The sequence below is a fragment of the Thalassophryne amazonica genome, chromosome 17 (assembly GCF_902500255.1).
Source record: "Thalassophryne amazonica chromosome 17, fThaAma1.1, whole genome shotgun sequence".
Taxonomy (NCBI): domain Eukaryota; kingdom Metazoa; phylum Chordata; class Actinopteri; order Batrachoidiformes; family Batrachoididae; genus Thalassophryne; species Thalassophryne amazonica.
The window spans coordinates 2,036,773-2,054,288 of record NC_047119.1 but is presented as its reverse complement, the minus strand read 5'-3'; the positions used below and the strand labels follow the sequence as shown (position 1 = coordinate 2,054,288).

The window sequence follows — 17,516 nt, the reverse complement described above, 5'->3', positions numbered from 1 at the left end:
GAATGAAGGCCCAAGTCTTTGGGATCCTGTTGTGAGAATGTGGATGCTCACCACTGACCTCAGGCTGAAAGGTTTCTTTGGAAGATCCTGAGGTACCTACCTATCTAGAGTGCTTTGTGTCAGACCAGCGGTTACTGAGGGAAGCTAAGAGGAGGAATATTGTGCATTGAGTGAGAAAGCGTTGGCTTTGACATTTTGATCATGTGATGGTTTTTCCTGTGCAGTTGAGAAAGCTGTAACATATTTGGGTGATTCTTTAACTACGGGCACTATTGGCCTTGTAAATGTAATTTCCACCACACCATTGCCTTACAATATAAAACGCCTTGGGGCAACTGTTTCTTGTGATTTGGCGCTATATACATGTGCTCTGATGTCACTGTTTATCTCCATAGAAACTACCCAAACAATCTTTCATACAAACTGTTTAAAGGGACATTACAGTGTTGTGGTAGAAATTACGGCAATAGTGTGGGACAACTACATTTTGTTTAAAAAAAATCACAACAGTTGTATGACATTGAATACCCCAATTATGTTTTGATTATTTTACTGATATTTTATTCAGAGATATTTTAAAACATTAGAAAAAACGTTTCTTTACCATTCATTTTTATCATTGAAGATCAAAAGTCGGGTGTGGGACAAGCACAAAACGGCATATTTGCATATAATGATGCTGAAAAAAGGTGAAAAAGTCATCATAGACTACTAGAACAAATTTCTTAACACACTTTCATTGTAAAGATAACTATAAAAGTGTGAAATTTCCCCTTTTTTCTGTTTTTCATACAATATGATCAAAGGACATAATAAGTACCCGTAGTCTAAGAATCACCCATGTACATATTTGGACCAAACCGTATGGGTTGCATTGCCTGGCTTTGCCAGTGCCGTGTGGGCACAGACCTGCTGCAGCAGGAAGGACACCACCATGTGGCTCCACATGAGAATGTGCTTATTTATGCCATAATGAGCTATCAAATAAACCCGCAGCAGGACAGCACAGAGCACAGCTGAGTCAGTAAACTGATATTAAGCTGCCTAACAGATCAGAACGGCGGCATTACACACTTTCTTTGAATCACGTGGAAGTGTGAGCGTGTGTGCAGCATCAGGCTGGAGCAAAAAGCTCTCAGATCATGATGACAGTCAGACCTCTGACCCCACGGTGGGATGGAGCGGCAGCAGCGTCGGCTGTGTGTGTGGGGGGGGTCACACGAGGTCGCAGTGTGACGTTTGGAATGATCCCTGCTGCACGCCGTCCTCCAGCCAACCTCCATGTTGTGCTGCAGCAGAAACACTGGCAGCTTGTCTCAAAACACACATCACCATAATAACAGCATCTGTCTCTGTGCACGTGCACGCGCACACACACCTGTTTGTGCTTTCGGGCTGAAAGAATTTCAAAACCAATCTCTGTAGCGCATCAACCAGTTTTACAAAAAACGTCTGTCTGACAGACTGACTGACATACAACAAACAGATCAGGCTTGAGCACTGAAAAAAGTGAAATTTGGACCAACCTTAAAAAAAAATACTGTAATTTGCAACACCAAAATTAATCTCTCTCAAAATGTATTTATAATTCAAGTTTCACCCATATTATAATACACACTTAGAAAACTAAGAAATTTAGGTGTAACAAATTACTGTTTTTTTTGTTTGTTTTTTTTCTTGAAGTTGGTTGAAGTTTCATTTTTTTCAACAAGTATCCCATGTGCCTTCTGGCAAACTAACTCTAATTTCAAGTCTTCTTTTTGATAAAATCCTTCTCTGTGCCACTCCACCATGAACCCTCTGCAACTGTGAATCAACAAACAAAAGTTACACAGTGCAGTCTTTCTCCAATCACAGCCAGAGAAACCTCTAAATCTTTCAGAGTTGTTGTAGTTGTCTGTGGTTGGCTTCCCTCATCAGCCTCCTGTGTGCTCACTCCAGCTACATTTATAATGGGGCACCATACTGTTGTATTCCTAATACACATTTCACATGGTTGTGGTAGAAAGATTTTAACATTTGATGGGTGGGAATGAACCAGATGTCTGCCTGGGTGGTTACCATCCAGAACTCAGGCAGTTCCATGGTGTGGCTCCCACGAGCTGACATAAGTCAAAAACACATTCATGACTCTGAAATGTTCTGGTGTCCATCGTCTTACTTATCTGGAGAAATGAGGCTGTAAACGTGATGACTTACTGTCACCTGATCACACGGTGTGCAACAGCGGTGTCAGTGGACATTTTATTTTTTAATTTTGTCTTTTCACTACGTGGAAGCATTTTATGCTATTCTTCACTAACTTTGGGCATCTTAATACATATTCTGATGATACAGAATTGATTCATTTGCATTTATTTCTGAATTTCTCAATGAAAGAAAATAAATATAAGTTTTAGTGATCTTCCACAGTAAGTAATTAAGTAAAGTTTATTTGTATCGAAACTTTTTAAGATAAAATCACAAAGTGCTTACAGGAATTAAGAAACACAGAACTAAAAATGGCAATAACATCAAACTAGTTAAAAGGAAGCCTGTACAAACAGGTCTTGCCCTTTTCCTTCAAAGTTCCATCAGAGTCCACGGTGCGTATACACATTAAAATCACCAGTGTAAAACTAACATTGACAGTGTTAAAATAAATAAATTTCAATTTATTTAATTTAACCCTGACAGTGTTAAATTAACACTGGTGATTTTACTGTGCACAGTCTCCTTTGGTCTTCAACATTGACTGAGGTACAATTTCAATTTCAATTTATTTTCATGTAAATAGCACTGTTGTGTGTTGGGGGGTGTGGCTGGACATTTTGGTGTTCTTTTCTTTTCTTTGCTCTCCAGGTGGTATGAAAACTGATTTGTCTGTGGAGAAGGTGCTGGCAGAAGAGTCCTTCACCCTCATCAACGTTATGTGCAGCACCTGTGGATGGTGCTCACATGCACACTTAAGACTTTCAGCTGAAGCAGATAATTAGATGGTGTTCTGCATTTAAGCCATGTGTGATTCAAGCAGAATTGCCGGGAACTCGACCTTGTGATGTTCGTTTGTGAGACGCTGAGGACCGCGCCAGGGTTTGACACATCGTGCCTGTGAAGCAGGACAGGGTGAGGGACACATGCTGTCAGCACACATCAGAGGTGATTAATTGTTTGACTAATTGGTTGATATAACTTGGTCTTTTGTTTACGCCCGTATATTTGAATGTGTATGAGAATTGGGGCCAGTCGCGCTTCCACTGCCGTGGCGTGCAGAGCTGTAATCCTCCACCTGTTGTGAGAAGCTGCTCATTTACATAAAGCTTAAATACAGACCGAATGTGTTGCTGATAGTGTGTGCCTTTTGAAGGATATTGCTTGTAACTGCTGACTTACCTCACCCTCTTCTATCCTTCGCAGAGAGTCGGTTTGTCGTGTCCACCTGGGGGGTGTTTGGCGGTAAAGTGAGTACCGAAGCGCCGGGCTTCGCTCCTTTTAGGCGCTGGAGAGGTGCCAGCTTCACTCCACCAGACTGATGCATCTTTAGTTCATTCACTTTGTTATGCACCAGAGGGTGGAAGAATAAATTGTTTTGTTATTGGAACCGCTTTCTGGTTATTTTAGCCATGGTTCCGTCAGACGCAGGTCCGCTCCTCAACCCGCGTTCGACACATAACAAGCACCAAATCACAACAAAGTAAGGTGCTTCACACAGTAAGATCTAACCATACCAACCCCCAGAGCAAGAACACGGGTGACAGTGGTAAGAAAAACTCCCTCTGATGATTTGAGGAAGAAAACCTCAAGCAGAGCAGACTCAGAGGGGCGACCCTCTGCTTGGGCCTTGATACAGACATAGTTGACAATACGATTATACAGGAAATTTGGGGAAATTTTGAGAGTTCATGTTAGTGCAGAGGATGGGAAGCCTGCAGAAGAAGACACCCACTCCCACCTCTGGATGGAGCTGCACCTTAAACAGAGAGAAAAAAAACAGAATCAGATGGCAGAAAGACAACAAATACAGTATAATTATGGCATCAGATCAGCGCCAAAACCACACCCACGCAAAAAAATGCACTCAGGCGCACCATACCACTTCACACATGCAGGCACCAACTGCGCATGAGGAAACCGTCCCCCCGAGCCAGGGAAAAGGTGCCGCGAGAGATGACCAGCGCGCCCCTAAGCCGACCTCCACACGCACACGGGACCCCCACCACCACAGGGGCCTCAGAGACCTGAGTGTCACATACAGGTGCAAGAGTTCACTGATGTAAAGTGGCATTTGACTGTGCAGAGCTCAAAAAGTCAGCATCAATATTTTAACTGCAGTCTGAACTGAACTGGTTGCCGATGCAAAGAGGACAGAACAGGTGTTACGTGAGGACTCTGCATTCTTGTAGGCGGTCCAGTGAAGAATTACTGAGCTTATAGGGAACAGCGAATTACAATCAGAAGTCAGTCTTTCTCAGACATTTTTACTTTAAAGTGAAGACAGAATGTGTGAATGTTGGTGGTTGTGGCCGAGTTAGTGAGCAGGTTAAACAATCAATCAATCATCAATCAACTTTTTTCTTATATAGCGCCAAATCACAACAAACAGTTGCCCCAAGGCGCTTTATATTGTAAGGCAAGGCCATACAATAATTATGTAAAACCCCAACGGTCAAAACGACCCCCTGTGAGCAAGCACTTGGCTACAGTGGGAAGGAAAAACTCCCTTTTAACAGGAAGAAACCCTCCAGCAGAACCAGGCTCAGGGAGGGGCCAGTCTTCTGCTGAGACTGGTTGGGGCTGAGGGAAAGAACCAGGAAAAAGACATGCCGAGAAGGGGGGCAGAGATCGATCACTAATGATTAAATGCAGAGTGATGCATACGGAGCAAAAAAAGAAAGAAACAGTGCATCATGGGAACCCCCCCCACAGTCTACGTCTAAAGCAACATAACCAAGGGATGGTTCAGGGTCACCTGATCCAGCCCTAACTATAAGCCTTAGCGAAAAGGAAAGTTTTAAGCCTAATCTTAAAAGTAGAGAGGGTATCTGTCTCCCTGACTCTGACTGGGAGCTGGTTCCACAGGAGAGGAGCCTGAAAGCTGAAGGCTCTGCCTCCCATTCTACTCTTACAAACCCTAGGAACTACAAGTAAGCCCGCAGTCTGAGAGCGAAGCGCTCTAATGGGGTGATATGGTTACTACGATGGTCCCTAAGATAAGATGGGACCTGATTATTCAAACCTTATAAGTAAGAAGAAGAATTTTAAATTCTATTCTAGAATTAACAGGAAGCCAATGAAGAGAGGCCAACCACGGGTGAGATATGCTCTCTCCTGCTAGTCCCCGTCAGTACTCTAGCTGCAGCATTCTGAACCAACTGAAGGCTTTTTAGGGAACTTTTAGGACAACCTGATAATAATGAATTACAATAGTCCAGCCTAGAGGAAATAAATGCATGAATTAGTTTTTCAGCATCACTCTGAGACAAGACCTTTCTGATTTTAGAGATATTGCGTAAATGAAAAAAGGCAGTTCCTACATATTTGTTTAATATGCGCTTTGAATGACATATCCTGATCAAAAATAACTCCAAGATTTCTCACAGTATTACCAGAGATCAGGGAAATGCCATCCAGAGTAACGATCTGGTTAGACACCATGCTTCCAAGATTTGTGGGGCCAAGTACAATAACTTCAGTTTTATCTGAGTTTAAAAGCAGGAAATTAGAGGTCATCCATGTCTTTATGTCTGTAAGACAATCCTGCAGTTTAGCTAATTGGTGTGTATCCTCTGGCTTCATGGATAGATAAAGCTGGGTATCATCTGCGTAACAATGAAAATTTAAGCAATACCGTCTAATAATACTGCCCAAGGGAAGCATGTATAAAGTGAATAAAATTGGTCCTAGCACAGAACCTTGTGGAACTCCATAATTAACTTTAGTCTGTGAAGAAGATTCCCCATTTACATGAACAAATTGTAATCTATTAGACAAATATGATTCAAACCACCGCAGCGCAGTGCCTTTAATACCTATGGCATGCTCTAATCTCTGTAATAAAATTTTATGGTCAACAGTATCAGCCTCAACAGTGTTGAGGCTGTCATTCTCATGACAGCCTCAAACACAAGCCAAACAGGTCAGTGGGTCACGCCCCGGCTGCACCTGTGGCTCAAAGTATTTATACTTCCTGAGACACATTATTACTGCATTCATTCAATACAACTCAACAACCTTTGTTGTATTTAATCAAAATAATGATCACTGAATCAACGGTCAACTAATCACTTTGAATCAACTGTTCCTCAAAATGTTATTGAGTTGAACTTACTTTTCAGGCTCTCACTCAGCCACTGAAGCTTGTAGCTCCTTCAGAGTTTCCATGGGCATCTTGATAGCTTCCCTCACTCATCACCTACAGTGTTGTTTAAAGGTTTGTGAACCTCTTGAGCTTTTACATGTTTGAATATTTTTGAGAAAAAAAAAATCTTTCATGCAAAATTTTAAACTTGCACTGTGCACAATGTCTGTTAGTGTGAGTTTCTCTGTGAATTTTCAGACCTTTTGTCTGACTTAGTGCTTAGCTCAGATAAGATAATTATAGTGGGCGATTTTAACATCCACACAGATGCTGAGAATGACAGCCTCAACACTGCATTTAATCTATTATTAGACTATTGGCTTTGCTCAAAAAGTAAATGAGTCCACCCACCACTTTAATCATATCTTAGATCTTGTTCTGACTTATGGTATGGAAATAGAAGACTTAACAGTATTCCCTGAAAACTCCCTTCTGTCTGATCATTTCTTAATAACATTTACATTTACTCTGATGGACTACCCAGCAGTGGGGAATAAGTTTCATTACACTAGAAGTCTTTCAGAAAGCGCTGTAACTAGGTTTAAGGATATGATTCCTTCGTTATGTTCTCTAATGCCATATACCAACACAGTGCAGAGTAGCTACCTAAACTCTGTAAGGGAGATAGAGTATCTCGTCAATAGTTTTACATCCTCATTGAAGACAACTTTGGATGCTGTAGCTCCTCTGAAAAAGAGAGCTTTAAATCAGAAGTGCCTGACTCCGTGGTATAACTCAAACTCGCAGCTTAAAGCAGATAACCCGTAAGTTGGAGAGGAAATGGCGTCTCACTAATTTAGAAGATCTTCACTTAGCCTGGAAAAAGAGTCTGTTGCTCTATAAAAAAGCCCTCCGTAAAGCTAGGACATCTTTCTACTCATCACTAATTGAAGAAAATAAGAACCCCAGGTTTCTTTTCAGCACTGTAGCCAGGCTGACAAAGAGTCAGAGCTCTATTGAGCTGAGTATTCCATTAACTTTAACTAGTAATGACTTCATGACTTTCTTTGCTAACAAAATTTTAACTATTAGAGAAAAAATTACTCATAACCATCCCAAAGACGTATCGTTATCTTTGGCTGCTTTCAGTGATGCCGGTATTTGGTTAGACTCTTTCTCTCCGATTGTTCTGTCTGAGTTATTTTCATTAGTTACTTCATCCAAACCATCAACATGTTTATTAGACCCCATTCCTACCAGGCTGCTCAAGGAAGCCCTACCATTATTTAATGCTTCGATCTTAAATATGATCAATCTATCTTTGTTAGTTGGCTATGTACCACAGGCTTTTAAGGTGGCAGTAATTAAACCATTACTTAAAAAGCCATCACTTGACCCAGCTATCTTAGCTAATTATAGGCCAATCTCCAACCTTCCTTTTCTCTCAAAAATTCTTGAAAGGGTAGTTGTAAAACAGCTAACTGATCATCTGCAGAGGAATGGTCTATTTGAAGAGTTTCAGTCAGGTTTTAGAATTCATCATAGTACAGAAACAGCATTAGTGAAGGTTACAAATGATCTTCTTATGGCTTCGGACAGTGGACTCATCTCTGTGCTTGTTCTGTTGGACCTCAGTGCTGCTTTTGATACTGTTGACCATAAAATTTTATTACAGAGATTAGAGCATGCCATAGGTATTAAAGGCACTGCGCTGCGGTGGTTTGAATCATATTTGTCTAATAGATTACAATTTGTTCATGTAAATGGGGAATCTTCTTCACAGACTAAAGTTAATTATGGAGTTCCACAAGGTTCTGTGCTAGGACCAATTTTATTCACTATATACATGCTTCCCTTAGGCAGTATTATTAGACGGTATTGCTTAAATTTTCATTGTTACGCAGATGATACCCAGCTTTATCTATCCATGAAGCCAGAGGACACACACCAATTAGCTAAACTGCAGGATTGTCTTACAGACATAAAGACATGGATGACCTCTAATTTCCTGCTTTTAAACTCAGATAAAACTGAAGTTATTGTACTTGGCCCCACAAATCTTAGAAACATGGTGTCTAACCAGATCCTTACTCTGGATGGCATTACCCTGACCTCTAGTAATACTGTGAGAAATCTTGGAGTCATTTTTGATCAGGATATGTCATTCAAAGCGCATATTAAACAAATATGTAGGACTGCTTTTTTGCATTTACGCAATATCTCTAAAATCACAAAGGTCTTGTCTCAGAGTGATGCTGAAAAACTAATTCATGCATTTATTTCCTCTAGGCTGGACTATTGTAATTCATTATTATCAGGTTGTCCTAAAAGTTCCCTAAAAAGCCTTCAGTTAATTCAAAATGCTGCAGCTAGAGTACTGACGGGGACTAGAAGGAGAGAGCATATCTCACCCATATTGGCCTCTCTTCATTGGCTTCCTGTTAATTCTAGAATAGAATTTAAAATTCTTCTTCTTACTTATAAGGTTTTGAATAATCAGGTCCCATCTTATCTTAGGGACCTCATAGTACCATATCACCCCAATAGAGCGCTTCGCTCTCAGACTGCAGGCTTACTTGTAGTTCCTAGGGTTTGTAAGAGTAGAATGGGAGGCAGAGCCTTCAGCTTTCAGGCTCCTCTCCTGTGGAACCAGCTCCCAATTCAGATCAGGGAGACAGACACCCTCTCTACTTTTAAGATTAGGCTTAAAACTTTCCTTTTTGCTAAAGCTTATAGTTAGGGCTGGATCAGGTGACCCTGAACCATCCCTTAGTTATGCTGCTATAGACGTAGACTGCTGGGGGGTTCCCATGATGCACTGTTTCTTTCTCTTTTTGCTCTGTATGCACCACTCTGCATTTAATCATTAGTGATTGATCTCTGCTCCCCTCCACAGCATGTCTTTTTCCTGGTTCTCTCCCTCAGCCCCAACCAGTCCCAGCAGAAGACTGCCCCTCCCTGAGCCTGGTTCTGCTGGAGGTTTCTTCCTGTTAAAAGGGAGTTTTTCCTTCCCACTGTAGCCAAGTGCTTGCTCACAGGGGGTCGTTTTGACCGTTGGGGTTTTACATAATTATTGTATGGCCTTGCCTTACAATATAAAGCGCCTTGGGGCAACTGTTTGTTGTGATTTGGCGCTATATAAAAAAATTGATTGATTGATTGACTTTTTAATTTTTTCTCCAAGGGATGTAGCCCTTAATCTCAGCTCAAGACATTTCACCTACTGACTTGGCATTGAGCTTTTTTTTTATTGTAAAGAGAGAATAAGATACAGCTGGCTGTCCAATTACTTTTGGTCACTTAAATATTGTGATATCATGCTGTAATTAAATAAATGCTAACTGGAGTGCGTTTATATAGCGCTTTTCCATCTGCATCTGACGCTCAAAGTGCTTTACAATAATGCCTCACATTCACCCCGATGTCAGGGTGCTGCCACACAAGGTGCTCACTACACACTTTGCCCAAGGGCCCTTAGTAATTTTCCACTCAGGCCGGGATTTGAACTGAGGATCCTCTGGTCTCAAGCCCAGCACATCACCTCCCCTAGATTAGAGTTATGTTTCTGTGTCTGTTTGTTCCTGTACTCCTCCCACACTGCAAATTTCAACCAACCCCAGAATTTCCCTTAAAGGGTTAGTTTAAGAAAAGTCAAAGGCATTGGGGTCAAAGGTCAACATTAGGATCCCCCTCTCTCTCACCCCAATGTCTAAATATATAAGTGGGTTTGACTTGCCCAAGTAAGGTCAAATTTCTCAAAGGTCAATCATTGGGGCCAAGGTCATATCTGCCTGTCTGTTTGCTGACTGATTCTTCCTGGACTCCAGAACTGACCTGCTAAGGTCATCCAGAGGTCAATCATTAAGGCCACTGGAGGCAAATATCTGATTGCTGCAGCCCAAAATATCTTCAACCAACCCAATCTCATGGCAGGTTGTGGTGGCATGACGAAAAGTACATTAATCTATGGTTTTGTGACGGGGGCACGAAATGTGAGGTGACGGGGGGGGGGGGTCATGGTTAGGTTTAGAGGAGGGAACGCACTTACGCTATGGTTAGGGTCAGAGTTAAGCGAAGGGGAAGGATTATAAATAGCAAAATGAAAAAAAAAAACGTGGCAAGAAAATGGGTGCTTGTCGTGGGGGGGGGGGGGGCATGTACGTACTATCTCTAATCTCAGGTATGATTAGGTAGTAAAGGTAACACAAGAAAACCTTTGTCAGTGTCCAAATATATGATCGTGTTTTAAAAAATAAAATAAAAGTAATTCACTCCACTGCTGCAATTAGTGATTATTTTTATTATCAAGTTTTCTGTCTTTTAGTTGATCAATTATCCAGTTAGTTATTTGATCTAAAATGTAAGAAAACGTCCTCAGTCTTTACCAGTCTGAGGTGATGTCCTCAAATGTCTTGATTTGTTCACAATTCAAAGATATTCTGTTTATTCTCAGAGAGGAGGAGCAATGGATGAAGAAAGGTGAACATCAAAAGGTGAAATCAGAGAATTTTGACAGTTAAAAAAATGACTCATAACATTCAACTGATTAACAGTTAGTGGGGGTTAATTTAATAACTGATTAAGCATTGCAGCTCTTATACAACTATTTCTCTAACTCACCCTGTACAACCAATGAGATAAGCAAAAGAAGACATATATTACATATGTACACTTAAAATAGATAAATAAAGGTTTATTGGGCCGACCTGAGGCCTGTCCAGACTGTCCCCATCTGTCACCTCTGTGATCGGCTCCACACCACCTGTGACCCTTCACTGGAATAAAGGGGGATAGAATATGAATTCATTCATGGACCAACCTAATACAACGCTTCAAATAAATTAGATTTATCCAAATTAACTTAAGTAATATTTATGCCAACTTGCAAACTTAATTTGGACACACATTTCTTTTGAGTCTTACCAACTGAAGCAATTGAATCAGTTTTTCTCAGTGTATTAGCCGTTTTATGTGAAATATATATATATATATTTAAATGTACACACACACACACACACACTAGCGGGTCTGCGGCTGGAAACATTTTTTTCCTATTTAACTTAACTTCAACGTGACGTGTGACGTCACTGACGTAAAACTGTCTCGCTCACGCGCTGCGGCGCGCGCGGACTCGTCTCTTTAAGTTCAAAGCCGCTTACCGCCGGTCTGGGGGGGGGGGGGGTTTGCACTGTCTGCTCCCTTAAAGACCAAAATCTGGCAACGCGAGCGCACGCGGCGCCACGGACACTCCAACTTTTTATCCCACGGTAAGCCTGGATTACTTTCTGCCGTCAGACGCCGGTGTGACGATGCACCGGGTCACTTGAAGTCGGTACGAGGTGCAACCGAACCTGAATAAGATAAAATGCAGAAGAGCGTCCGGTACAACGAGGGGCACGCGCTTTACCTGTCCGTGGTGGCGCGGAAAGAGGGCGCCAAGCGCGGCTTCCTGAGCAAGAAGAGCGCGGAGAACGGCCGCTGGACCGAGAAGTACTTCGCTCTCTACCAGAACCTGCTTTTCTACTTCGAAAACGAGCAGAGCGCGCGCCCCTCCGGGATGTACCTGCTGGAGAGGTGCACGTGCGAGCGCGCACCTGCGCCCCAAGCCTCCGCCGTCACCAAGGAGCCTCTGGAAAAACAACAGGTGAGTGTCGTCCAGATGTTCCTGAGGGGTCCCGAGGCAGGGAAATCTAATCTCTGGTAAAATTCTGTGGAACGTGTTTTTAAAGGAAAAGTGACTTTGAAGTGTTTCCTTATATTTGTTTGTTTGTTGGTTTGTTTGTTTAGAACTGAGAAGCAGCACATCAGCACCCCAAAACCTTATTACTCTAGTATATATACACTTGGACACCTTCCCTCCCTGCCCTTTGACCCCGGGGGTTTATGCAGCGTGAGCATAACCACGTATGTCTGAAGTTTTCTCTTGTAGTCTTTCTCAGCTGGTTTTGTGTACTTTGGACACCGTGACCATTTTCATGTACGTCTACTATCTTCTTTGAATTTTTCTGGGTTACCAAGCTCCAGCAGCAAAGGCTGTTTGCACCACTGAGGTGTAAATTAGGATTTAGCACACTCTTATTTGCACCACTTCATCTACACAAAATGTATATTAAAAACATCTACTACACATGAACTCAAATTCTAAAAGCCTTCTGATTCTGAAATTCAAATCTGTTGAGCAAATTGCACATCACTATGGCACAATGTGCCCCACCTGTGGTGTAAATAGCCAGTCTGAGCTCCAGCCAGTGGGATGGTGTTGTGTAGTCTGATGGACACAGTGGAGGTAGTAGAACATCTTCAGCCACTACTAAATGCATACTGAGGCTGTGTGACAACAGCAAAATGCTCCATGGACTAGACCAGGGCTCTTCAACTCCAGTCCTCGAGGGCCACTGTCCTGCAACATTTAGACGTGTCTCTGCTTCAACACACCTGGGTCAATGAATGAGGTCATTACCAGCACTCTGGAGAACTTGACTGCATACTGAGGAGGTCCTTCAGCCATTAGACTCAGGTGTGTTGGACCAAGGACACATCTAGAATGTGCAGGACACTGGCCCTCAAGGACTGGAGTTGAAGAGCCCTGGTCTAGTCCATGGAGCATTTTGCTGTTGTCACACAGCCTGTACATGTGCTGGACAAACCCTCGGTGACCTGTAGGGGTTCTACACAGACCCGGACGAGCTGATATGAAGCCAAAAAAAAAAAAAACCAGATGTGGGTGTTGAGAAGCACCACTCAGTCCCCAAAATATGATTTCATAAACACTTGAATCAAGGTTAGCTTAGCTGGTTCGGACTTGATGATAGGGGCGTGTCCAGGCTTCACCCGGGTCATACAGTGTGTCCGCCACACCTCCACCTGGTTATCTGTTTATGGGTTGGTGGTGACAAAGGCAGCGCCAACTTTGCAGTGTCTGTCTGAGTTTCTGTACTAAATATTAAGGTCAGTTCTATCAAATACTTATTTCATGAAATAAAGTGCAAATTAATTATTTAAATATAACGCAATGCTAAAATACCCTCGGCCGTATGAGCATTGTGTTCTTTATAATTTGCTGTTGTTTAAGCAATTATTAGGTTCTAAAAAGAACATTTCCATTTCAGAAGTGTTTATTTGTCGCTAGCTTTTACATAATATGTGAACATGAGCGTTTGAAAAGACCGGAAGTTGGCTTTGAGTTAGCGGATGTTAGTGTGCACGTTAACATCTGCTAAATGTCTTTTAAATTGCTTCAGAGGTATTTTTAGATTCTAAAAACAGCATTTTCAGTTTCAGAATTGTTTATTTGTCACTAGTTTTTACGTAATATGTGAACATGAGCGTTTGAAAAGACCGAAAGTTGGCTTTGAGTTAGCGGACGTTAGTGTGCACGTTATCATCTGCTAAATGTCTTTTAAATTGCTTCAGAGGTATTTTTAGATTCTAAAAACAGCATTTTCAGTTTCAGAAGTGTTTATTTGTCGCTAGCTTTTACATAATATGTGAACATGAGTGTTTGAAAAGACCGGAAGTTGGCTTTGAGTTAGCGGACGTTAGTGTGCACGTTATCATCTGCTAAATGTCTTTTAAATTGCTTCAGAGGTATTTTTAGATTCTAAAAACAGCATTTTCAGTTTCAGAAGTGTTTATTTGTCGCTAGCTTTTACATAATATGTGAACATGAGCTTTTGAAAAGACCAAAAGTTGGCTTTGAGTTAGCGGACGTTAACGTGCACGTTATCATCTGCTAAATGTCTTTTAAATTGCTTCAGAGGTATTTTTAGATTCTAAAAACAGCATTTTCAGTTTCAGAAGTGTTTATTTGTCGCTAGCTTTTACATAATATGTGAACATGAGCTTTTGAAAAGACCGGAAGTTGGCTTTGAGTTAGCGGACGTTAATGTGCACGTTATCATCTGCTAAATGTCTTTTAAATTGCTTCAGAGGTATTTTTAGATTCTAAAAACAGCATTTTCAGTTTCAGAAGTGTTTATTTGTCGCTAGCTTTTACATAATATGTGAACATGAGCTTTTGAAAAGACCAAAAGTTGGCTTTGAGTTAGCGGACGTTAGTGTGCACGTTATCATCTGCTAAATGTCTTTTAAATTGCTTCAGAGGTGTTTTTAGATTCTAAAAACAGCATTTTCAGTTTCAGAAGTGTTTATTTGTCGCTAGCTTTTACATAATATGTGAACTTGAGTGTTTGAAAAGACCGGAAGTTGGCTTTGAGTTAGCGGATGTTAGTGTGCACGTTAACATCTGCTAAATGTCTTTTAAATTGCTTCAGAGGTATTTTTAGATTCTAAAAACAGCATTTTCAGTTTCAGAAGTGTTTATTTGTCGCTAGCTTTTACATAATATGTGAACATGAGCTTTTGAAAAGACCGAAAGTTGGCTTTGAGTTAGCGGACGTTAGTGTGCACGTTATCATCTGCTAAATGTCTTTTAAATTGCTTCAGAGGTATTTTTAGATTCTAAAAACAGCATTTTCAGTTTCAGAAGTGTTTATTTGTCGCTAGCTTTTACATAATATGTGAACATGAGCTTTTGAAAAGACCGGAAGTTGGCTTTGAGTTAGCGGACGTTAATGTGCACGTTATCATCTGCTAAATGTCTTTTAAATTGCTTCAGAGGTATTTTTAGATTCTAAAAACAGCATTTTCAGTTTCAGAAGTGTTTATTTGTCGCTAGCTTTTACATAATATGTGAACATGAGCTTTTGAAAAGACCAGAAGTTGGCTTTGAGTTAGCGGACGTTAGTGTGCACGTTAACATCTGCTAAATGCCTTTAAAATTGCTTCAGAGGTATTTTTAGATTCTAAAAACAGTGCTTTCAGTTTCAGAAGTGTTTATTTGTCGCTAGCTTTTACATATGTGAACATGAGCTTTTGAAAAGATCGGAAGTTGGCTTTGAGTTAGCGGACGTTAGTGTGCACGTTAACATCTGCTAAATGTCTTTTAAATTGCTTCAGAGGTATTTTTAGATTCTAAAAACAGCATTTTCAGTTTCAGAAGTGTTTATTTGTCGCTAGCTTTTACATAATATGTGAACATGAGCTTTTGAAAAGACCGGAAGTTGGCTTTGAGTTAGCGGACGTTAGTGTGCACGTTAACATCTGCTAAATGTCTTTTAAATTGCTTCAGAGGTATTTTTAGATTCTAAAAACAGCATTTTCAGTTTTAGAAGTGTTTATTTGTCGCTAGCTTTTACATAATATGTGAACATGAGCTTTTGAAAAGACCGGAAGTTGGCTTTGAGTTAGCGGACGTTAACGTGCACGTTAACATCTGCTAAATGTCTTTTAAATTGCTTCAGAGGTATTTTTAGATTCTAAAAACAGCGTTTTCAGTTTCAGAAGTGTTTATTTGTCGCTAGCTTTTACATATGTGAACATGAGCTTTTGAAAAGACCGGAAGTTGGCTCTGAGTTAGCGGACGTTAGTGTGCACGTTAACATCTGCTAAATGTCTTTTAAATTGCTTCAGAGGTATTTTTAGATTCTAAAAACAGCATTTTCAGTTTCAGAAGTGTTTATTTGTCGCTAGTTTTTACATAATATGTGAACATGAGCTTTTGAAAAGACCGGAAGTTGGCTTTGAGTTAGCGGACGTTAGTGTGCACGTTATCATCTGCTAAATGTCTTTTAAATTGCTTCAGAGGTATTTTTAGATTCTAAAAACAGCATTTTCAGTTTCAGAATTGTTTATTTGTCACTAGTTTTTACATAATATGTGAACATGAGCGTTTGAAAAGACCGAAAGTTGGCTTTGAGTTAGCGGACGTTAGTGTGCACGTTATCATCTGCTAAATGTCTTTTAAATTGCTTCAGAGGTGTTTTTAGATTCTAAAAACAGCATTTTCAGTTTCAGAAGTGTTTATTTGTCGCTAGCTTTTACATAATATGTGAACATGAGTGTTTGAAAAGACCGGAAGTTGGCTTTGAGTTAGCGGATGTTAGTGTGCACGTTAACATCTGCTAAATGTCTTTTAAATTGCTTCAGAGGTGTTTTTAGATTCTAAAAACAGCATTTTCAGTTTCAGAAGTGTTTATTTGTCGCTAGCTTTTACATAATATGTGAACATGAGCTTTTGAAAAGACCGGAAGTTGGCTTTGAGTTAGCGGACGTTAATGTGCACGTTATCATCTGCTAAATGTCTTTTAAATTGCTTCAGAGGTATTTTTAGATTCTAAAAACAGCATTTTCAGTTTCAGAAGTGTTTATTTGTCGCTAGCTTTTACATATGTGAACATGAGCTTTTGAAAAGACCGGAAGTTGGCTTTGAGTTAGCGGACGTTAGTGTGCACGTTAACATCTGCTAAATGTCTTTTAAATTGCTTCAGAGGTATTTTTAGATTCTAAAAACAGCATTTTCAGTTTCAGAAGTGTTTATTTGTCGCTAGCTTTTACATAATATGTGAACATGAGCTTTTGAAAAGACCGGAAGTTGGCTTTGAGTTAGCGGACGTTAGTGTGCACGTTAACATCTGCTAAATGTCTTTTAAATTGCTTCAGATGTTGTGTGGGCCGCTGAAGAGGAGGTACTGCTGGCCCACCACCACCAGAGGGCGCCCTGCCTGGAGTGCGGGCTCCAGGCACCAGAGGGCGCTGCCGCATCATGGGAGTAGCCTGGGTGACAGCTGTCACCCATCACCAGACACAGCTGTTCTACTCAGCACCGAGGTATATCAGGAGGACGGCGTCTCCACCTCAGTGCCGAGATATCGCCTAAGACCAAGGTAGTATTCTCTGCAGTTATACATTGCATCATCAGCTAAGACTGTTAAAACCTTTTTCAGGACTGGTGACTACTGACAACCTCATTCTTTGGATAAGTACTCACCTTCCTGCTATACTTTGCCAAGAGGTGGAGGCGGCTTCTCCCCTCTCTGTTACTGGGTGCGTTCATCCACTCCTGTGTGTTGTTGCTCTCTCCTGCCAGCAGTACCGGATCCGACGAGCGGAGGCAGTGGCCACCTGGGAATTCGGGACTTGGCGGTTCCAGTATTTCCAGGGTTCGGTGGCAGAGGAGATCTGGGTGGTTCCGGTTCGACTGAGACAGACGTCTCCTACCTTCGAGCCTGCCCACACGACACCAGCGGATTCGACCCCAAATTGTGTTTGTTGTATTACTCGTGCTTGTTTCAGTAGTAAATCTTGTTATTTACTCTCTCCATTGTCCGTTCATTGCGCCCCCTGTTGTGGGTCCGTGTTCCTACACTTTCACAACATCAGAGGTATTTTTAGATTCTAA

The 17,516-nt window shown here is 41.1% G+C and overlaps 1 protein-coding gene across 1 annotated transcript in view; it reads left to right on the top strand.

The window, feature by feature from the left end:
• The first annotated feature begins 11,491 nt into the window (after positions 1–11,491).
• rasgrf2a (Ras protein-specific guanine nucleotide-releasing factor 2a) overlaps positions 11,492–17,516 on the top strand; it is a 117,609-nt gene continuing 111,584 nt past the window's right edge. Inside the window, exon 1 of the mRNA XM_034192770.1 lies at positions 11,492–11,921. Coding sequence (XP_034048661.1) covers positions 11,643–11,921 — 279 coding nt within the window. The 5' untranslated portion in view covers positions 11,492–11,642. The remainder of the gene's footprint in view (positions 11,922–17,516) is intronic.